The sequence below is a fragment of the Uloborus diversus genome, chromosome 8 (genome assembly GCF_026930045.1).
Source record: "Uloborus diversus isolate 005 chromosome 8, Udiv.v.3.1, whole genome shotgun sequence".
NCBI lineage: Eukaryota > Metazoa > Arthropoda > Arachnida > Araneae > Uloboridae > Uloborus > Uloborus diversus.
The window spans coordinates 151,762,495-151,780,405 of NC_072738.1; the positions used below are offsets into that span (position 1 = coordinate 151,762,495).

General features: G+C 34.5%; 1 protein-coding gene across 2 annotated transcripts in view; it reads left to right on the top strand.

The window, feature by feature from the left end:
* LOC129228033 (ras-related protein Rab-37-like) overlaps positions 1 to 17,911 on the top strand; it is a 451,604-nt gene that overhangs the window by 228,962 nt on the left and 204,731 nt on the right. For both annotated transcript variants that reach the window (XM_054862662.1, XM_054862661.1), the window contains exon 3: positions 11,607 to 11,648. In XM_054862662.1, coding sequence (XP_054718637.1) covers positions 11,607 to 11,648 — 42 coding nt within the window. The remainder of the gene's footprint in view (positions 1 to 11,606; positions 11,649 to 17,911) is intronic.

The following is a 17,911-nucleotide window of genomic DNA, read 5'->3' on the forward strand; positions in this document are numbered from 1 at the left end:
GTAGTCTCATATATATAATACATGGATGACAAAATTTTGTCTCTCAAATGCTCTTAATATTTAAGTACTTTGAATAAAGTAAGAAATAGTACAGGTATCCCTCTTATGACGCGGTTAATTCGTTCCTTGTAATATCGAAACCGTGTTATACGAGACTTTTTTATAAATACTTTTTTAACTTATTTTTTAACCTAATTAATCATGTACATATCATAAATCATGTCAATGTGTACAGTGTTGTATTGAAACCATGTTCCGTGTTATATCGAAACCGTGTTATACGAGACCTTGAAATAATGTAAATCAAGGAATGTGTACCGTGTTATACGAGACTTTTTTATAAATAATTTTTTACTCATTTTTTAACCTAATTAATCATGTACATATATCATAAATCATGTCAATGTGTACCGTGTTATACGACACCTTGAAATAATGTAAATCAAGAAATGTGTACCGTGTTATACAAGGCCTTTTTATAAATAATTTTTTACTTATTTTTTTAACCTAATTAATCATGTACATATCTTAAATCAAGGAATGTCTACCGTGTTATATCGAAACCAAGTCATAAGGTGCAAATTTTATAATTGCTGAAATTTCGGCTCAATAGAATGTATAAACGAAAACTAGCTACCAGAACATACAAAGACACACTGATTTAAAAATAAGAGTTGTTATAAACAATAAAACTTAATTATTTTACATGCATCAAATTAAAACTGTTATGCACAACAAAAAAAATTGATCAACACTCTTTACTAAAAACAAAACGCATTCTATATGAAAACACAAATCTGAGAGCTCAAATACGCTACCTTGCGGTGATTAACAATGCTAAAGAAAAAGGTAAAACATTCCATTCCACGTGTTTTCTCTGGGGTAAATTACAAGCTTCAGATAGTTTATGGTGAAATGTAATTTCAGAAGAATAAAAAAGAAAGCTTCCCACAAGCACGATGAAAAAATACTGCCATTCACTAAGCGTCAAAGCAAGTTGTAAGTCACTGCATTTGTTTGTTTTACCTTTTTTCATCCGCCATTGGACATTGACTGCAGCGCCCCCTATAGTTTATTGAAGTTGCGAATAGCAACAAAGTTCGTCTGAGCAACAACACAGCAGACAAACAAAACAAAATATAAAGCAGCAGCAAGCAAAACAAAATATAAAATAAAATATATAGCATAATTGTATTTATTTTATTTCATATGTTGTTTCGATTACATTTTTTATTTATCGTTTGCCAAATTTAGCTTATGTTTAATCCTAATGTTATTTTCTTACAATACATTGGAAGCAAAATAATTTTCATCTTTCTGCTTTTAGAACACTAATGAGAAAAAAAAAGTATGGGTTAAAAGTTAGTGTTATACGGGGAAAGAGCCGAAGACAGACAATTTTTCGTAAATGTTTCATAAAAACAAAGTAAAAACTTATTACAGTGATTATCATACATTTTTGAACAGTGTATTGAACAAAAACAAAATCTCTTCTTTTAAAATTCGTGTTGCATCAAAACCGAGTAGTATTTAAAATCAAGTTTTTTGCCGTGTAATATCGAAACCGTGTCATAATAATCGCAAAATTGGTACCGTGTAATATCGAAACCGGGTTGTAATAATCGCAAATTTGGTATCGTGTAATATCGAAACCGTGTTATAATAATCGCAAATTTGGTACCGTGTAATATCGAAACCGTGTTGTAGAAGTACCCTGTTATACGAGGGACGCCTGTGTTTCGTTTAACCTTTCTTGTGCATGAATATAAAATTTTATTCTACATAGTTGCTGAACCTGCGGATTTATGCTGTTTGGGGATTGTCTCAAAGATATTTTTATGTTGTATTGAATCGTACCTTCAAATAAAAAAAAACATTAATTTCCCCACAAACGCCAGACAAAATATTTTTGCATTTCTCAATGTGTGTGTGTGTGTGTGTATAATACACATCAACGGTGGGTTAAAGCGACTTCTCCACGTATGTTCGCCGCCTTAAAATCCTGAGCTTCGAATTTTAAGCAATCCGAAATCAAACAGTGAAATATTGTTCAGAATTAACCAATGGTCATCTTACAGAACTTTTGAGTGTGACTTAAACAAATTTTGCTACAAGCTCCAAAGACTTGATTAAAACTCTACATTTTTACCAATGTATTTTTATTGCAGTTTATTCATATCAATAAAATTTTGAAACAATTATTTTGTAAAATTCTTTCTTTCAAATTAATACACTTTTTATACATCATTTGCCCACTTTTGCGTCATTTTAATAAAGTTGAAAATGAATGTATGTATTCATTTACTATGTGAAAGAGAAAGTAGCTCTTTATAAGATGAAAAACCGAAATGTGTAACTGCTTTATTTGACCTCATGCTTGCCCAGAATGGGGTCGTTTCTAAAATTTCAAAAGTATTTTTTTCCGAAAGAGCATGCTTAAAAACATACGATCTGACCACTTTTAAAAAAAAATTTGTTTAAATTTAACATTAAAAAAAAATTCTTAAATCGGTGCGCTTAAATTGTTTAAGCTTCTGCCGATGACATCACAAATGATGAAATGCCATTCACAGAACAAAATATTTAATTCGCATCTTTACTCACGTGTATTGGCAACGATATGGTTGATAGCAAGAGTAGAGCGTAATTTTAATTCGCTTCTTGATTATCATAACGTGGAAACGCGATAGAAAGATGCGCCAAATGGCATCATTTGTGACGTCATCAAGACCACGCCTTGTTTATAAATTAATTAAAAAATAACTGTTGGGAAAATGAAAGTATTTTCTGAGTCCATGTTTTTTTTGAGCAATCTCGATTGCTTATTGCTTTCATTTGACTGTTTTTGGCGTCCTATCATTTTATTTTCCCACCGCCACCCTCCGCACCATCACCGTCGACCGGTTCCTCACGATGCTGCTCCTATAGCGAAAGCCGTCTCCAGGTTGCGTCCATGTCCTACACACACACGCGCATACATACACAACTACACACGCACACATACACCTACACCCATGCACATACACACACAAACACATACACAAGCACATACACGCATACATACAGGCACCTACACATACACACACACAAAAACATACACACAACTACCCACACATTCATGTCTGCACACGGACACAAACACATATGCCTACACACACACACATTGCCCCCCACACACACATTCATACACACAACTACCCACACACTTATGCCAGCACACAGACACAAACACACATGCCTACACACATACACCCTACACACAAACACATACCCCCACACACAAACACGCACGCCTACATACACACACTCGTGATTGCGAAAAATCTAATTTGAATTCAAGATATCAAAATTCAAATTATTATTATTATTTTTTTTTTTTTTTTTTTTGCTTATTCTATCAATTTTAGTGACAAAAAGTACTACTTTTGACTGAAGGAAACAACCCCATTGATATACGCGAACAAATGACCCTTGTCAATCATTTGAGAAAACGGGTCCATTCCTTAAAAAGGAAGAAAGGACGCGTGCCATGTTTTGGAGTTTAGCAACATTTTGGCGACATGAAAAAAAAATGTACTCCTAGTATATTTTCATTGTGTGATTATTTAGACCTGAAAGATTTAAGTTGCGGCAATAACTGCGTTCAGTTGGCGAAAATGTAAAAATGACAAGCCTTGCATTCTTCATTGCAACCTTACTCGAGCCAATTTTCAATTGAAATTAATTATCGGGGGTGCTGTGATCTCTAACCAATGGCTGCTGAAAGAAATAAAACCAAGATCCGCCCACTTATGAAAGACGTGACCTGTCCAATGAGACAACAACTTTGACCTCACAACATTAATATGTTTTACCTCTATGGCTATTTTCTTAAATTCTAAGTTGACATATTCAATCTATATAACCGTTGACGCACTTGCGGAATCCGTTCCAACTTTTCTCTCCATATCGCCCCTTCACGAAAATAGACAGTGGGGTTGTTTTCTTCAGTCAAAAATAGTACTCTTTGTCACTGAAATTGATAGAATAAACAAAAAAAGTAACAAGGACCCCGAAAAAACTTTCATTTTCCCAACAGTTATTTTTGAATTAATTTTTTAAAATGTCCGATTTTTCAAACAAGGCGTGGTCTTGATGATGTCACAAATGATGCTCTTTGGCGCATCTTTCTACGCGTCTCCACGTTATGATAATCAAGAAGCAGATTAAAATTGCGCTCTAATCTTGCTATCAACCATGTCGTTGCCAATAAATGTGAGTAAAGATGCGAATTACATATTTTGCTCTGTGAATGGCAACACTGAATGGCATTTCATCATTTGTCATGTCATCGGCAGAAGCGTAAACAATGAAAGCGCACAGATTTAAGTAAGTTTTTTAAAATATTAAACTTAAACAAATTATTTAATGAATGGTCAGATCCTATGTTTTTAAGCATGCTCTTTCATAAAAAAGATATTTTTTAAATTTTGGAAACGACCCCATTCTGAAACTGGGCGGAGCAAAGGCTCAACTTTGTAAGTGTTTTTGATGCATGCGCGTGAGTAAAAAACTTTACATTGCTTTGCGGAGCACTGATGTTGTGAGCAAAAAGCTTTATATTGCTTTTAAGAAGTTTTGAGCATGGTACAAATGAAATTAATCTCAACTGCCTTGACACAGCTGACGAATGCAGTGAATCTATTCGTCACTTTATCGTGTGTTATCTAGTCGACATTCTCTTAGAGTTAAACAATATTTTGACTATTTTTATGCATCTTTGCTCAAGATCTCCCCAGAAGATTTCTCCAAGAAGAATCCTAATTCGGGAATCGTACTGAATATCCAGAAAATTATCCGATTGATCTTTGGTACACCTCCGAAAAGCGTCAGTCGATGAAATATGACCCTTATCAGCTCAATTACTGGTACTCCCATGAGTGGCCAATGTTCCGACAAGTGGATTTTGGGGTTGACGACGAGGCACAGACGTTCCGTCGGTCCAGATAGCCATTTAAGTGTCTAGACGTTTACAATTACGGGTGTCGACACTCTCATCGAACTGTCCAGCCTCAAAATCAGTCTGGATTACACCTCATTGCATTTAACCGTTAATGGCGTAGTTTCTTGTCAAAATGGAATATGAAAATGGAATTAATGGTCGAAATTGAATTTAAGGCAGTGATGCCCAACCTGTTTCGACTCAAGGGCCGCATCGAATATCAAAATGATTCTCACTGTCTAGAAAAGTTAAATATTTTATTTTAAACTAGTGGCACCCGCACGGCTTCGCCCGTAATAGAAAAATTAAAGGTCTTTTGGTTCGCTTGTATATTTACAAATAATGTATGGTGAATTTTCTCGCCAATTGGCTTGTACCGACGTTACAGTTCCACGTTATGATAATTTCGTATCTCGCCAATTGGCTTGTGCCCATGTTACGGTTCCACGTTATGATAATTTCGTAATTTATGATTTTTTTTCCTTAAAAATGGAATAAAAAACAGAACCACATCGATTTTTTGAAAAATCGCTTCGAGGTGCACACCCCCATGCTACATACTAACTTTGTGCCAAATTTCATGAAAATCGGCAGAACGGTTTAGGCGCTATGCGCGTCACAGACATCCAGACATCCTCCGGACAGAGAGACTTTCTGCTTTATTATTAGTAAAGAAGATTTCATGAAAATCGGCCGAACGGTTTAGGCCCTATGCGCGTCACAGACATCCAGACATCCTCCGGACAGAGAGACTTTCTGCTTTATTATTAGTAACTAGTGGTACCCGCACGGCTTTGCCCGTAATAGAAAAATTAAAAGGTCTTTTGGTTCGCCTGTATGTGTATATTTGCAAATAATGTATGGTGAATCTTCTCGCCGATTGGCTTGTACCCATGTTACGGTTCCACGTTATGATAATTTCGTAATTTACTTGTCCATCTTATGATATTTTTGTTCTTAAAATTGGAATAGAAAAAGAACCACATCGAATTTTCGAAAAATCGCTTCGAGGTGCACATCCCCATGCTACAAACTAACTTGGTGCTAAATTTCATGAAAATCGGCCGAACGGTCTAGGTGCTATGCGCGTCACAGAGATCCAAACATCCATACAGGGAGACTTTCAGGTTTGTTTTTTAAAAAGAAAAGAAAAGAAGAAAGATAAAGAAGTAAAGAAAAGAAAGATAAAGGAAGATAATTTCCAGAACAAATTCTTTCCCATTATATTAAATTTCTGTGAAAAATGGGCTTAAAATTGGAATAGATAAAGAACAAAATCGAATTTTCTAAAAATCGCTTCGAGGTGCACACCCCCATGCTACAAACTAACTTTGTGCCAAATTTCATGAAAATCGGCCTAACGGTCTAGGCGCTATGCGCGTCACAGACATCCTACAGACATCCAGACATCCAGACATCCTCCGGACAGAGAGACTTTCAGCTTTATTATTAGTAAAGATAACATGGGGAAATATAGAAAAAGGAAAGAAAATTACAAACTAAGAATTGTTCTTATCATTACTATGCTTCTTCTGTTAAATTTCATATGTTTTCAGAAACCAATTTCTGAGTACTTGGTTCCCAATTGCAACATTAACATTAATCGCGCTTTTCAATTTGTAACATTAAACAAAACAACGGGCCACATGGATCAGTCCGCGGGCCGTAGGTAGAGGAATTACGGATATAAGGCATTGAACACAGATAAAGTGGGGAGCTGGAATTTCAACTTTTTATGACAGGATTCTGCCATTTTACCATGCAAAATGGTGCTTATGCTCCCATGGAACATTCTGAAGCACGTTTCTCAAAATATGAAAATAATTCAGACTTGGAGAAAAACAAATTAAGATACTATTCAACTTGAAAACTAAAGGAATTGGAGTTTGTTTTTAAAAATAAGGTTCCTAATCTTTTTCGTCAATAAATTGGCGACATCAACTTCCTTGTACATAATTCCGAACAGAAAAAGATCAGAAAATGTTGTGTTCATCCACACATTGAGAGTATTCATTTACTAGGGTGCTTCTCATTGTTTTTCCTTCAAATACTTCAATCAACCGAATCAAAATCATCAAAGCTCTCTCAGTTTATTGTTAATCCAGTAACCCCTCGTTACAACGCGCCTCATTACAACACTCATTCGATATATCACCCTTTTCTCTCTGTCTATCCTCTTGTCCTCGTGTGGTGACCGGAGCAGAATAGTCCCAACGTAGTACATGTTTATCGTAAGAGGCGTCTAAAATGGACTCACATACACCTACACACATGCTACAGAAATGCCTACACGCGCATACCTGCACACACAAACGCCTACACACGTTTCTACACACTTACACTTACGTACACGTACACTTGCACACAAATACACTCCTCCATGCAAACACATGCCTTCTCATACACACGAGGACACACACACACTCACGATTACACATCCAATCAAACACGCTAATACACGCACATGCCAACAAATATGCCTACACACATTCATGCCCACACAGATATACACACATGAATACACACAAACAAACTTAATCACACACTTTTACATGTACATGCCTGCACACACACACATACCTACACAACCAAACTGATGCATACACACACGCACGCCCAAATAAGCACAAAAATTTGAGGTCATTTGAATAGTAAAAACCTTGTATCACTAAGGAACTTTCTTCTCCTTCCATTTTTTGCTAATAAATAATACGGGAAAGTATTTGTTCTTCTAAACTCGCTTAGATTTCAGCTTTATTTTTTAAATTCCTATTTCTCCAAAAAAAAAAATTGAATTTTGGCTTCTTGAATTCAAATTATGTTTTTCACAATCACGAGTGTGTGTGTGTGTGTATGTAGGCGTGTGTATTTGTGTGTGTGTGGGGGGGGGTATTTGTGTGTGTGGGGGTATGTGTGTTTGTGTGTGGGGGGTATGTGTGTTTGTGTGTAGGGGGTATGTGTGTGTATAGGCATGTGTGTTTGTGTCTGTGTGCAGGCATGAGTGTTGGTAGTTGTGTGTATGTGTGTTTGTGTGCGTGGGGGCGGGCTATGTGTATGTGTGTGTAAGCATATGTGTTTGTGTCTGTGTGCAGGCATGAATGTGTGGGTTGTTGTGTCCATGTGTGTGTATGTGTAGGTGTCTGTATGTGTGTGTATGTGCTTGTGTGTGTGTGCGTGCGTGTGTGTGTGTGTAGTTGTGTATGTATGCGCGTGTGTGTAGGATATGGATGCAACCTGGAGGCGGCTTTCACTATAGGAGCAGCACCGTGAGGAGCCGGTCGATGGTGGTGCTGGCAGAGGGTACTGGCGGGAAAATAAAATCATCGTAAACATCAAAAACAGTCAAAGCGTAACATCAATAACAGTCAAGTGAAAACAATAAACAATCGTGATTGCTCAAAGAAAAAAAAAAAGGGGGAAATTTTTACCTTTTTTATGCTATTTAAAAAGCAATTAGTAAGATGATTTTCTTGAGATGCTTTTATTAAAAAATTTGTCCTAGTACAAAAACAAACAATATTTGTTGTTTCTGCGCATTTCAGTTTCTTGAATGTTAGCTGTAACGACGTCGGCTATATTGTGTTTTTCAGATATATCGCTCATTTTATTGCCTCCCGACATACGCGATATAACGAAGAACTACTGCAGTTATGCATTCCAATAAAATTGTTTTGAGTGTCATGCACCAAATGACTAAACTTTTTAGTGATATTATAAACTTCTCGGAACGAAATTGTGCTTTGCTGTTCCTTTCACTGGTCCGGCTACACTGTTAAAAATTTTCCGAAAAATTTACGGTAATTGTTACTGGCATCCATGTTGCCAGTAACTATTACCGTAAAAATCAAATGTCACTGTAAAATTTTAAGTTTCTTCGGTAGACCACAGCGACCAATCGGAATAGGGATCGCTTATTTCTCCGGCGTAAATTACCGTAAAAATCAGCGATGCTGTAAGTCCGCCATTTTGCAGTAACAATTACCAGAAAATCTTCCTGAATTTTTAACAGTGTACCTCGTACAAAGGTAACGAAATGTGAGCCTTGGTGGGAAAAAAAAAAACTAAAATTAATAAATTTGAATTTTGTCATCTTGAATTCAAATTATGTTGTTCGCAATCACGAGTGTGTGTGTTTAGGCGTGTGTGTTAGTGTGGGGGGGGGGTATGTGTGTTTGTGTGTTGGGGGTATGTGTGTTTGTGTGTAGGGGGTATGTGTATGTGTGTGTAGGGAGTATGTGTATGTGTGTGTAGGCATGTGTGTTTGTGTCTGTGTGCAGGCTTGAGTGTGTGTGTAGTTGTGTGTAGGTGTGTGTGGGGGTATGTGTGTGTTTGTGTCTGTGTGCAGGCATGAGTGTGTGGGTAATTGTGTGTATGTGTTTGTGTATGTGTTTGTGTGTGTATGTGTTTGTGTATGTGTGTAGGTGTATGTGTGTATGTATGTCTGTAGGTGTATGTGTTTGTGTATGTCTGTAGGTGTATGTGTGTGTATGTGTTTGTGTATGTCTGTAGGTGTATGTGTGTATGTGTTTGTTTGTATGTGCTTTTGTGTGTGTGTGTGTGTGTATGTGTGCGCGTGTGTGTAGGATATGAACGCAACCTGAAGACGGTTTTCGCTACAGGAGCAGCATCGTGAGGAGCCTGTCGACGGTGGTGCTGGCAGAGGGTGCTGGCGGGAAAATAAAATGAAAGCACGCCAAAACACTCAAGTGAGAACAATAAGCAATCGTGATTGCTCAAAAACAATCAAAACCAGCCATTCCTAAAGCAGAGTCTATTTATTGACATTGCAAAATGATTCAGGATAGCCGCTGTCAATAAATGTCTCCGCTAGAATAGATTCATTTGATGGTATGATACAGAGTGGCCTCTCCGAGCAGTTTGATACATATTGGATCTAAATCTTACCAAATAATGCCGTCACAGCTTGTCAAGCTCTAATCTAAATAGATTTATCATCACTCCGCGTTGGCTCCTCTCCATTAATTGAGAAGTTATCGTTGGAACTGCAATTAATTTTGCAGTTTTACAGAATGTATTTCAGAATCCGTTTTACGTTCTTGCAGTCCTATGAGGAAACTTCTTGACTAAAATGTATTGGCAATAGAATAACAAATGCTTTTCCCCTACACAATCAGCTTTTTGAAAAATTGAATGATTTACGCTTCCTGAGTTCAGTTTTTAATGATAAAAAAATAATTTTTAATTATTGGCTTTCTCCGTTAAAGAAATATTAACTTCGGGTATAAATTCTCAAATATATTATGAACAATATATCCAATTATAATGGGGTCGTTTCTAAAATTTTAAAAATATTTTTTCTGAAAGAGCATGCTTAAAAACACGTTTTTTAAATAATTTGTTTAAGTTTAATATTTTTAAAAAAAATTACTTAAATCGGTGCGCTTTCAGTGTTTACGCTTCTACCGATGACATCAAAAATAATGAAATGCCATTCAGTGTTGCCATCCACAGAGAAAAATATTTAATTAGCATCTTTACTCACGTGTATTGACAACGATATGGTTGATAGCAAGCGTAGAGCGCAATATTTAATTGGCTTCCTGATTATCATAACGTGGAAACGCAATAGAAAGATGCGCCAAAGTGAATCATTTGTGACGTCATCAAGACTACACCGTGTTTGAAAAATCGGACATTAAAAAAAGATAATTAAAAAATAACTGTTGGGAAAATGAAAGTATTTTCTGGGACCATCGTTTTTTTCTTTTTTTTTTTTTTGCTTATTCTATCAATTTCAGTGACTAAAAGTAGTACTTTTGACTGAAGGAAACAACCCCCTTCTTTTCAAAGTATTAAAAAATCTCTTTGATTTATTTGTTTTATTTTTTTATTTCGAACAGTTATATATATTTTTTTTTATTTTACTGCGCAAGCTACTCAGTAAATAGTAAGACTAGTTGAAAAGAAAAGAAGTTGCTTTCAATACGTGTTTGTGGTTTATCCTTTTTTTTTTTTTTCCAAAGTAACTACCGTGAAATACGTTGCATTTATCCCAATATTCCATTCACCTTTTACATAAAGAATGAATAAGGTTAATAAAAATAATGAACGAAAAATGAATAAGTTTAAAACAAATTGAAAATTTCATGTTGCAGTTAATACTATCGGGGTTCGCACAGAAATTTTGGGGCCCATCACAAATGACTTTTCCGGGACCCTCTACATATTGCTTTTTGCTATATTTCACCCCTAATTTAAAAAAAATATTGGCCCCCTTCAGGCTCGGACCATTAGGTGTCCCTTCTCCCCCCCTCCCCTGCGCACACCCCTCAATACGATAATCACCAACATTATTTTAACCAATAAAAAATTATATTTATATGTTGTTTATGAACTCATTCAGCATAGTTTTTTGTTCTAGGCGAGCTTAAAGTAACTTGAATGAAAAAACATTTTACCGCTGATTAATCGGCAAAAGTTTTCCGATTATGAATAATCGGCAGAGTGGCCGATTATAACCGATCGTCGAATACTGCGATTAACCGCTGTTCTTAGTTTTGATAAATTATGTTCATGATTCATTTCATGTATTTAAATGTTAAAAAAAAAAATTAAAGTATTATAATTCTTTTGATTGAAGACATTTTTTCTCTTTTCTTTTCAGAATAAAGTGGTAAACGTAGATGATACTAAAGTAAAACTACAGGTAAGCGAGCATATTTTTACATCATAGCTTAAACAAACATTTGAGAAGTAGCCAGCTTTACTATTCTTTGCCTATTTTATCATATGAACAAAACAATAAAATTAATGTTTAAATTCAACAAAAAGTACACTTAATCTTCAAAAAACATGTATCTAAATTGGCATTGTTATAGTTAAAAAAGTATTGTTTACTTAGTTAGTACCAATGTTTACTATTCAAGACATTATTTTTGTAATCATTTTTCTTATAAACAATCTCGAAAAAGTAAAAATTGATAGAATGAAGGGGAAAAAACCTCTTTTTTATTGCGAGGCTGATTAAAATGCATAACCTGTTAAATATTTATGTTTATACGCACGCGGGCATAGAACGCTCTTAAATATTAATGTTCCAAGTTGCTGATGTTTGCTGCTGTCATCGGAAATCTTGAACAGACGAAACGGTGACTTTTCAATCAAACATTTGCATATCATACATTCTTTTCTCAATACGAAAGATTGCTTTCAGAAATTGTGCCGAAAACTTTTCTTTCAAGTGTTTGTCTTGCTTTTTTTTCAGGTTTCAGCTCATAAAAATTGTATAGTTTAACGCTCAAATGCATTTAATTACACATTTACAAATTAGTTTTCTATATTTATTGAGATTACGTTGAATGTATTCTTTTATAAATATTATTCATTCGATGAATGGTTTTAAAAAATAAAATAGAATAACACTTCTACTTATCTATTTTTAACTGCATTTTTAATTATTATCTATCTACGTTCACTAAATGTACAAGTTCTTGGCCGGTTTTGAATAGGTTCAGAAGACTTTCTAAAACCAAGTCTCGTAATAAAAATGTTAAAAAACGAGTTTTTAACTAAATTTTATTTGAATGTGTTAAATTTTATTTGATAGCTATATTGTTTCCGCGGATAGAGATGGTTCAGATGAGGGCTACGAACCCTAGTTTTTTTCGTTCCGGTTTAAGTAAAAGAAAAAATTGGTTCAGCTCCGATTTTCGTTACGCTAAAAATAACGGTTTTCGGATCAGTTTCGAATGAATTTTTTTTTTTTTACGTATCATCATATGTGTACTAAAAATATAATTCTATCATAAATGTAGCAATGTACATGCAATGATGATAATTATATGACTGAAGTTAAATTAGAAAGTAAAGTTGGTTGCAGCTACAAAATGACTGAATATATATCGAACCAAAACAAGTAGATTTTTTTTCGGTTCCGTTTCAATTTTTTTTTCCAATTGAAATAACGGTTTTCGGGTCAGTTACGGTTTAATGCATTGGTTTTAACGCCTTTTGAAATTTATTTTGTGGTTTTAAAATGGGAAATAGTCCTCAAAAATTGAGTCAAGCGTATTTTGAAGTTTTGTATTTTACTTAAAAGTTTAGAATTGAGGAAAATGGGGGATGAAATAGCTATTGGAATTTAATTCTTTTTTCTCTTGAATGGAGGATTTTTTGCTACAAAACGCTAAACATTATGCTAAATGTTAAAAATTCAAAATATTACGCAACTTTTCTTTCCCTGCCCTCTTTCATTTAATCCTTACTCGGGAACCGTACGAATAATGTAATAATGAAAAAAGTTCAATTATGTAGTAATCGAATGAGCGTGTTGAGGTATTTTCTTTGACGCAAAAAATATCTGCCCTCGTCCCCTCGTTATCGATACATGAGGTCTTAAAATCTGCCGAATGTTTAAGAAAAGCTCCAAATTTAAAGACTCGGGGAGAAATCAAAAGTATTACGCAATTTCCCCTTTTGCCTGGGGCAGAACATCCATCTAGAAAGCGTGGGAAAGATGCTTTCCGTTGCTCACGGAAACTCGCTAAAGTTGCCAACTGTTCTTAAATTTTCAAGAGACTTGTAAGTACTGTTTGACCACGATTGTATGTAATTCGGCAATCTGCCAAATAAAGACGATTCCATCTGAATGAATCTAGCAGGGGAGAAGGGAAAATAACGATGGGATTTTATGCACGCGTTTTATAATGTCACTAGTACCTTATTCATTTATTGCATTCTCAAAAGTAAAATAGGGGAAACAGAAATAGTTACCATGGAAGCAACAAATAGAAAATACAATATTTTCATTTTGATCGTTCAGGAACGTAAAAGTAAAATGGTAAGCTCAAAACTTCGTTATGAATAAGTATAAATCAATTAATTTTTGCCGTGAGAATATAGATCGAATATAATTTAGATTAAAAAAAATTTTGCTGTGAGCAAATTTTCATTTTTACAAAACTAAAGCTAAATAATAGAAAGGCAAAAGTGCACATCTGAAACAAACCAACTAACATCCCTATAAAGTAATAGATACGTCCATTTCCGCCTATAAACCGAATATTAGCCTTTCCATGTAAACGATAGTCAGACAGTATTAGGGTTTCCGTTCCTGAATCCCACATGATATTTAACGAGATTAATCCCGCGGGATTTTCAGTCCCGCAATTTTTTTCCACTCAAACTTTTACCAACTTTTTCCGCTCATAAAACGACTGTTTTCACGGGCATCGTCTGTAGTTTTAATCACTTTCTTCGTACATCTGCAAGGAGAGCGAGAAACACTCTGTCTCATATGATGAACTATGATCTACAGTTTAAGAACACAATAAAAATTGAGCATATTTTTCTGAGAATGAATTAATATCCTCATTCGAGGTTTCATTTTCATTCGTTCAGCAGCTGAGAAAATGTGTTTAATTGGAAAGCATTTTTGAGAACCATCACTAAAATTTAAAATCCAGAAAATTATTCTTTAAACAAAATAGAAAAAGTGTGTTACTGATTGTAAAGCCCGCTTTAGTAACCTGAATGCAACATTGGAACACTTCTGTTAGTTTAAATAATGAACTCAAAACCTTTAACTTATCGCCTTTTGAGATTTTGCTGGATGGTTTTTGCTCAAGAACTGCAAATTTCAGACAATGTCGATTGGATACGTGTTTTGCTGTATCCAATTTAACTTCATTGAGAATACCCTTGTGGCTTCCTTAACGTTTGTCATTGTATCAGTGCAGTTAATAAGAAAAATATTGTGCATTTTTTGTAAGTTAATGGGGATCTTTTGCGGAATGTGCACAGTTATTCAATTTCAGTAAAACCAACTGCACTGGCGCCATAGCACGTATTTTCATCGAGCGCATTATTTTTTTGAGCAAAAATCCTTTTTCATTGCTGGCTAGCAACTGTTTTAGGGCACACTTTTGCGCATCAAATGATAATTGCCAATTGGGATCTGACTTTGTAGTGCTCTACAATAAATGTCGCGGAATTTGGTACGACTATTTATTCAAGTAACAAAAGTAGTCATTCCTAAGAAGCACAACTTTTTCTATTTGACATTAAAATTAAATTTTCAGAAGAAATAAAGTTTTAGGATACCGCGGGATTGGCTCCTTACAACCCCGAAATCCCGCTGGACTAAATTCGGCTCGGGATTGGAAACCCTACTTTTAAGACTTCATATCTAGACAAGATGGCAACCTCCGTAGTGAATTTCGTTCCTGTAAATAATCTCACGGAGTGTTCATACCTTGATAAGAAGAAAAAACCTCGGAATTTTTAAAACAGCAGCGCAATTTTAAACCGGAAAATACAATTTCTGGATGTTGAAAAAATCTCCGTTGTATTTCAGAGCATCGCAAGATTTCTATATTTTATTTCATTGCGTAGGATATCAACAAAAGCCGACAGATTTTAACACTTTTAAAGCAGCATTCGAGAGTAGCTTCCAAACAATAACTTCAGAAATTGTTCAGTACAGTGTCTCCAACTTATTTTGTAAAATAAAAAGTAGAAAACTGAGGGGAATGTGAGGCAAAGTGAAATGGTGAAATATTTACCTCGTTTTTAGAGTAACCTGTCTGATAATAGTTTTACTATGCAGTAACACATGTAGTCTAATCAAGGACGGATACGAGGTACGGATGGGGGCAATCGTCCCCTCCTTGAGCTGAGATGTAGGAACTCTCCTTTGGCTTTTTTTCGATGACTGAAGTCCCAAAAACGTAATTTTAGACGATCTTCAATAATGTTACGAAAAAGGGTGCTCTACCTCGGAATTTTTCCAGAATTGTAGTCTTAAAAACGTAATTGTTTAACATCTCTTAACATTCAAGGATTGGAACTTTGTACTGGAAGTTCTTCGAAGTTTCCAAAGCTCAATTTTAGACGATCTTAGATGTGTTTCGGGAGCTTTCATTTGTAAAGTTTTTTTTAAATTCAAGTCCAAAAATAGTAATTATAGGACACGTTTGATGACATTAAGGTAAAGGATGGGTTTCAATATACACTCCTCTGGAGTTTTTTAGAAATAGAAATTTCAAAGAAAAAAAAGCTTAATTTGAGAGGATTTTTCATGATGTCAGTGGGCGGAAGTTTGGGAATTTCTAAAAGGGTAAATTTCCGAAGTCGACCGCTCCGTCCTTGAGTCTAATCCAGTCAGGTAAAAGTTACCTCTAAAGATCGAAGCATATGATAATACATGCAATTTTATAAATTGATACTCTTATTGTAAAATTTGGTTTTAAGTCAAAAAATATTTTGGTTATTATAAAAGGATAAAGTTCTTGCTTCCAAATTTTAATTATGAATTGACACCTACAAATATTCGCAGCAGAGTTTTGATTTAGTCAATATTTAGCTTATTTTCACTTCTTAAATGTTTTCACAATTAGTAAAGTGCGTGCGAGGCATAGTGGATAGGGAAAAGTGAAATAATTCGTTCTGGTTACTCATTCAATCATTTATTGAATTACTTACGCAATCAGTTATTTTCTTTTCATTTGTTCACAGACTTTCTTATTCATTCAATATTTTTTCAATTATTTATTTTCTTCTCGCACAGTAAATAATTAATCTACATATTTATGTATTCGTTTATTATTTCATTATTATTTTTATTTATTCACTCACCTTTTTATTTACTCATTAATTTGTTAAAAAATAGCGTTTATTATCGATATAAAAATATTTCAGAAGAAAAAATGTTATTTTTCACTTTTCCCCCATAAAAAAAAAGATGAAAATTTTCCACTTTATTTTGAAGGTACAAATTTACTGCCGAAAATAAATAATTATATCTTAATGTAAAACGTATTACAAAGTGAATTTATTACGAAATATTTTACAAAATATATTATCTTTATTAAACTGTAGTGTAGTTTTCCAATTTGTTCATTTTGAAAATGCGAAGCTACCTTACCTTTTTCCCTTTGCCCCACATTCCCCTACTAAAAAATGCAACTTAGTGCAAAGTCGACGGACGTGGCTCAAAGTTACCCTAAATGACTGTAATAGCAAATTTTTGTTATTATTTTCTGTTTAAAAATAAGTTAGGTTTTTTTTTAAATTATGTAATAGTGATAGAAATTGATTTCACGGCCGAAACCAAAACTGGTATGTTGTGGCCATCGCGGAACTTTCTTCTATATCTATCCTATGAATTCTGGAATCTAACGTATTTTCTCTCCCGATCAAAAACGAAAGCAAATTTTAAAAGTGTTTTTGATCATTTTTTGAAGTAAATATCAAACTTCATAAAAGTCTGTCGAATGATTTGTCATTGCTCGAAATGTGTCTAGAAATCCCTTAGATTTTACAGTTAGTAGGGGAACATGGGGCAAAGTGAAATTGCGGAGCAAGGTGGAATGATGAAATATTTACTCTGCTTTTAGCTCTACATATCTAGTATCATATTCACTATGTAGTACCATATGTAGTCTATTCCAGTCAGGAAAAAAATACCTCCGAAGATTGAAGCATTTGGTTATACAGGCAATTGAAAAAAAAAATGATGCTCATATTGTAATATTTTGTTGTAAATCAAAAATTATTTTTGTTACTATAAAATAATAAAATTCTTGTTATTAACATTTTAAATATTAATTGAGACCTCCTAATATTTAATGCAGTAATTTAATTAAAATTAAGCTTATTTGTATTTTAAATCTACATGCGGGGCAAAGTGGATGAGGCAAAGTGAAATGATTTGTTTCATTTAATCACTCAATCATCTTTACTAATAATAAAGCTGAAAATCTCTCTGCCCGGATCTCTTTCTGTTCGGATCTCTGTCTGTCGGGATCTCTGTGACGCGTATAGCGCCTAGACCGTTCGGCCGATTTTCATGAAATGTGGCACAAAGTTAGTTTGTAGCATGGGGGTGTGCACCTCGAAGCGATTTTTCGAAAATTCGATGTGGTTCTTTTTTTATTCCAATTTCAAGAACAAAATTATCGTAAGACGGGC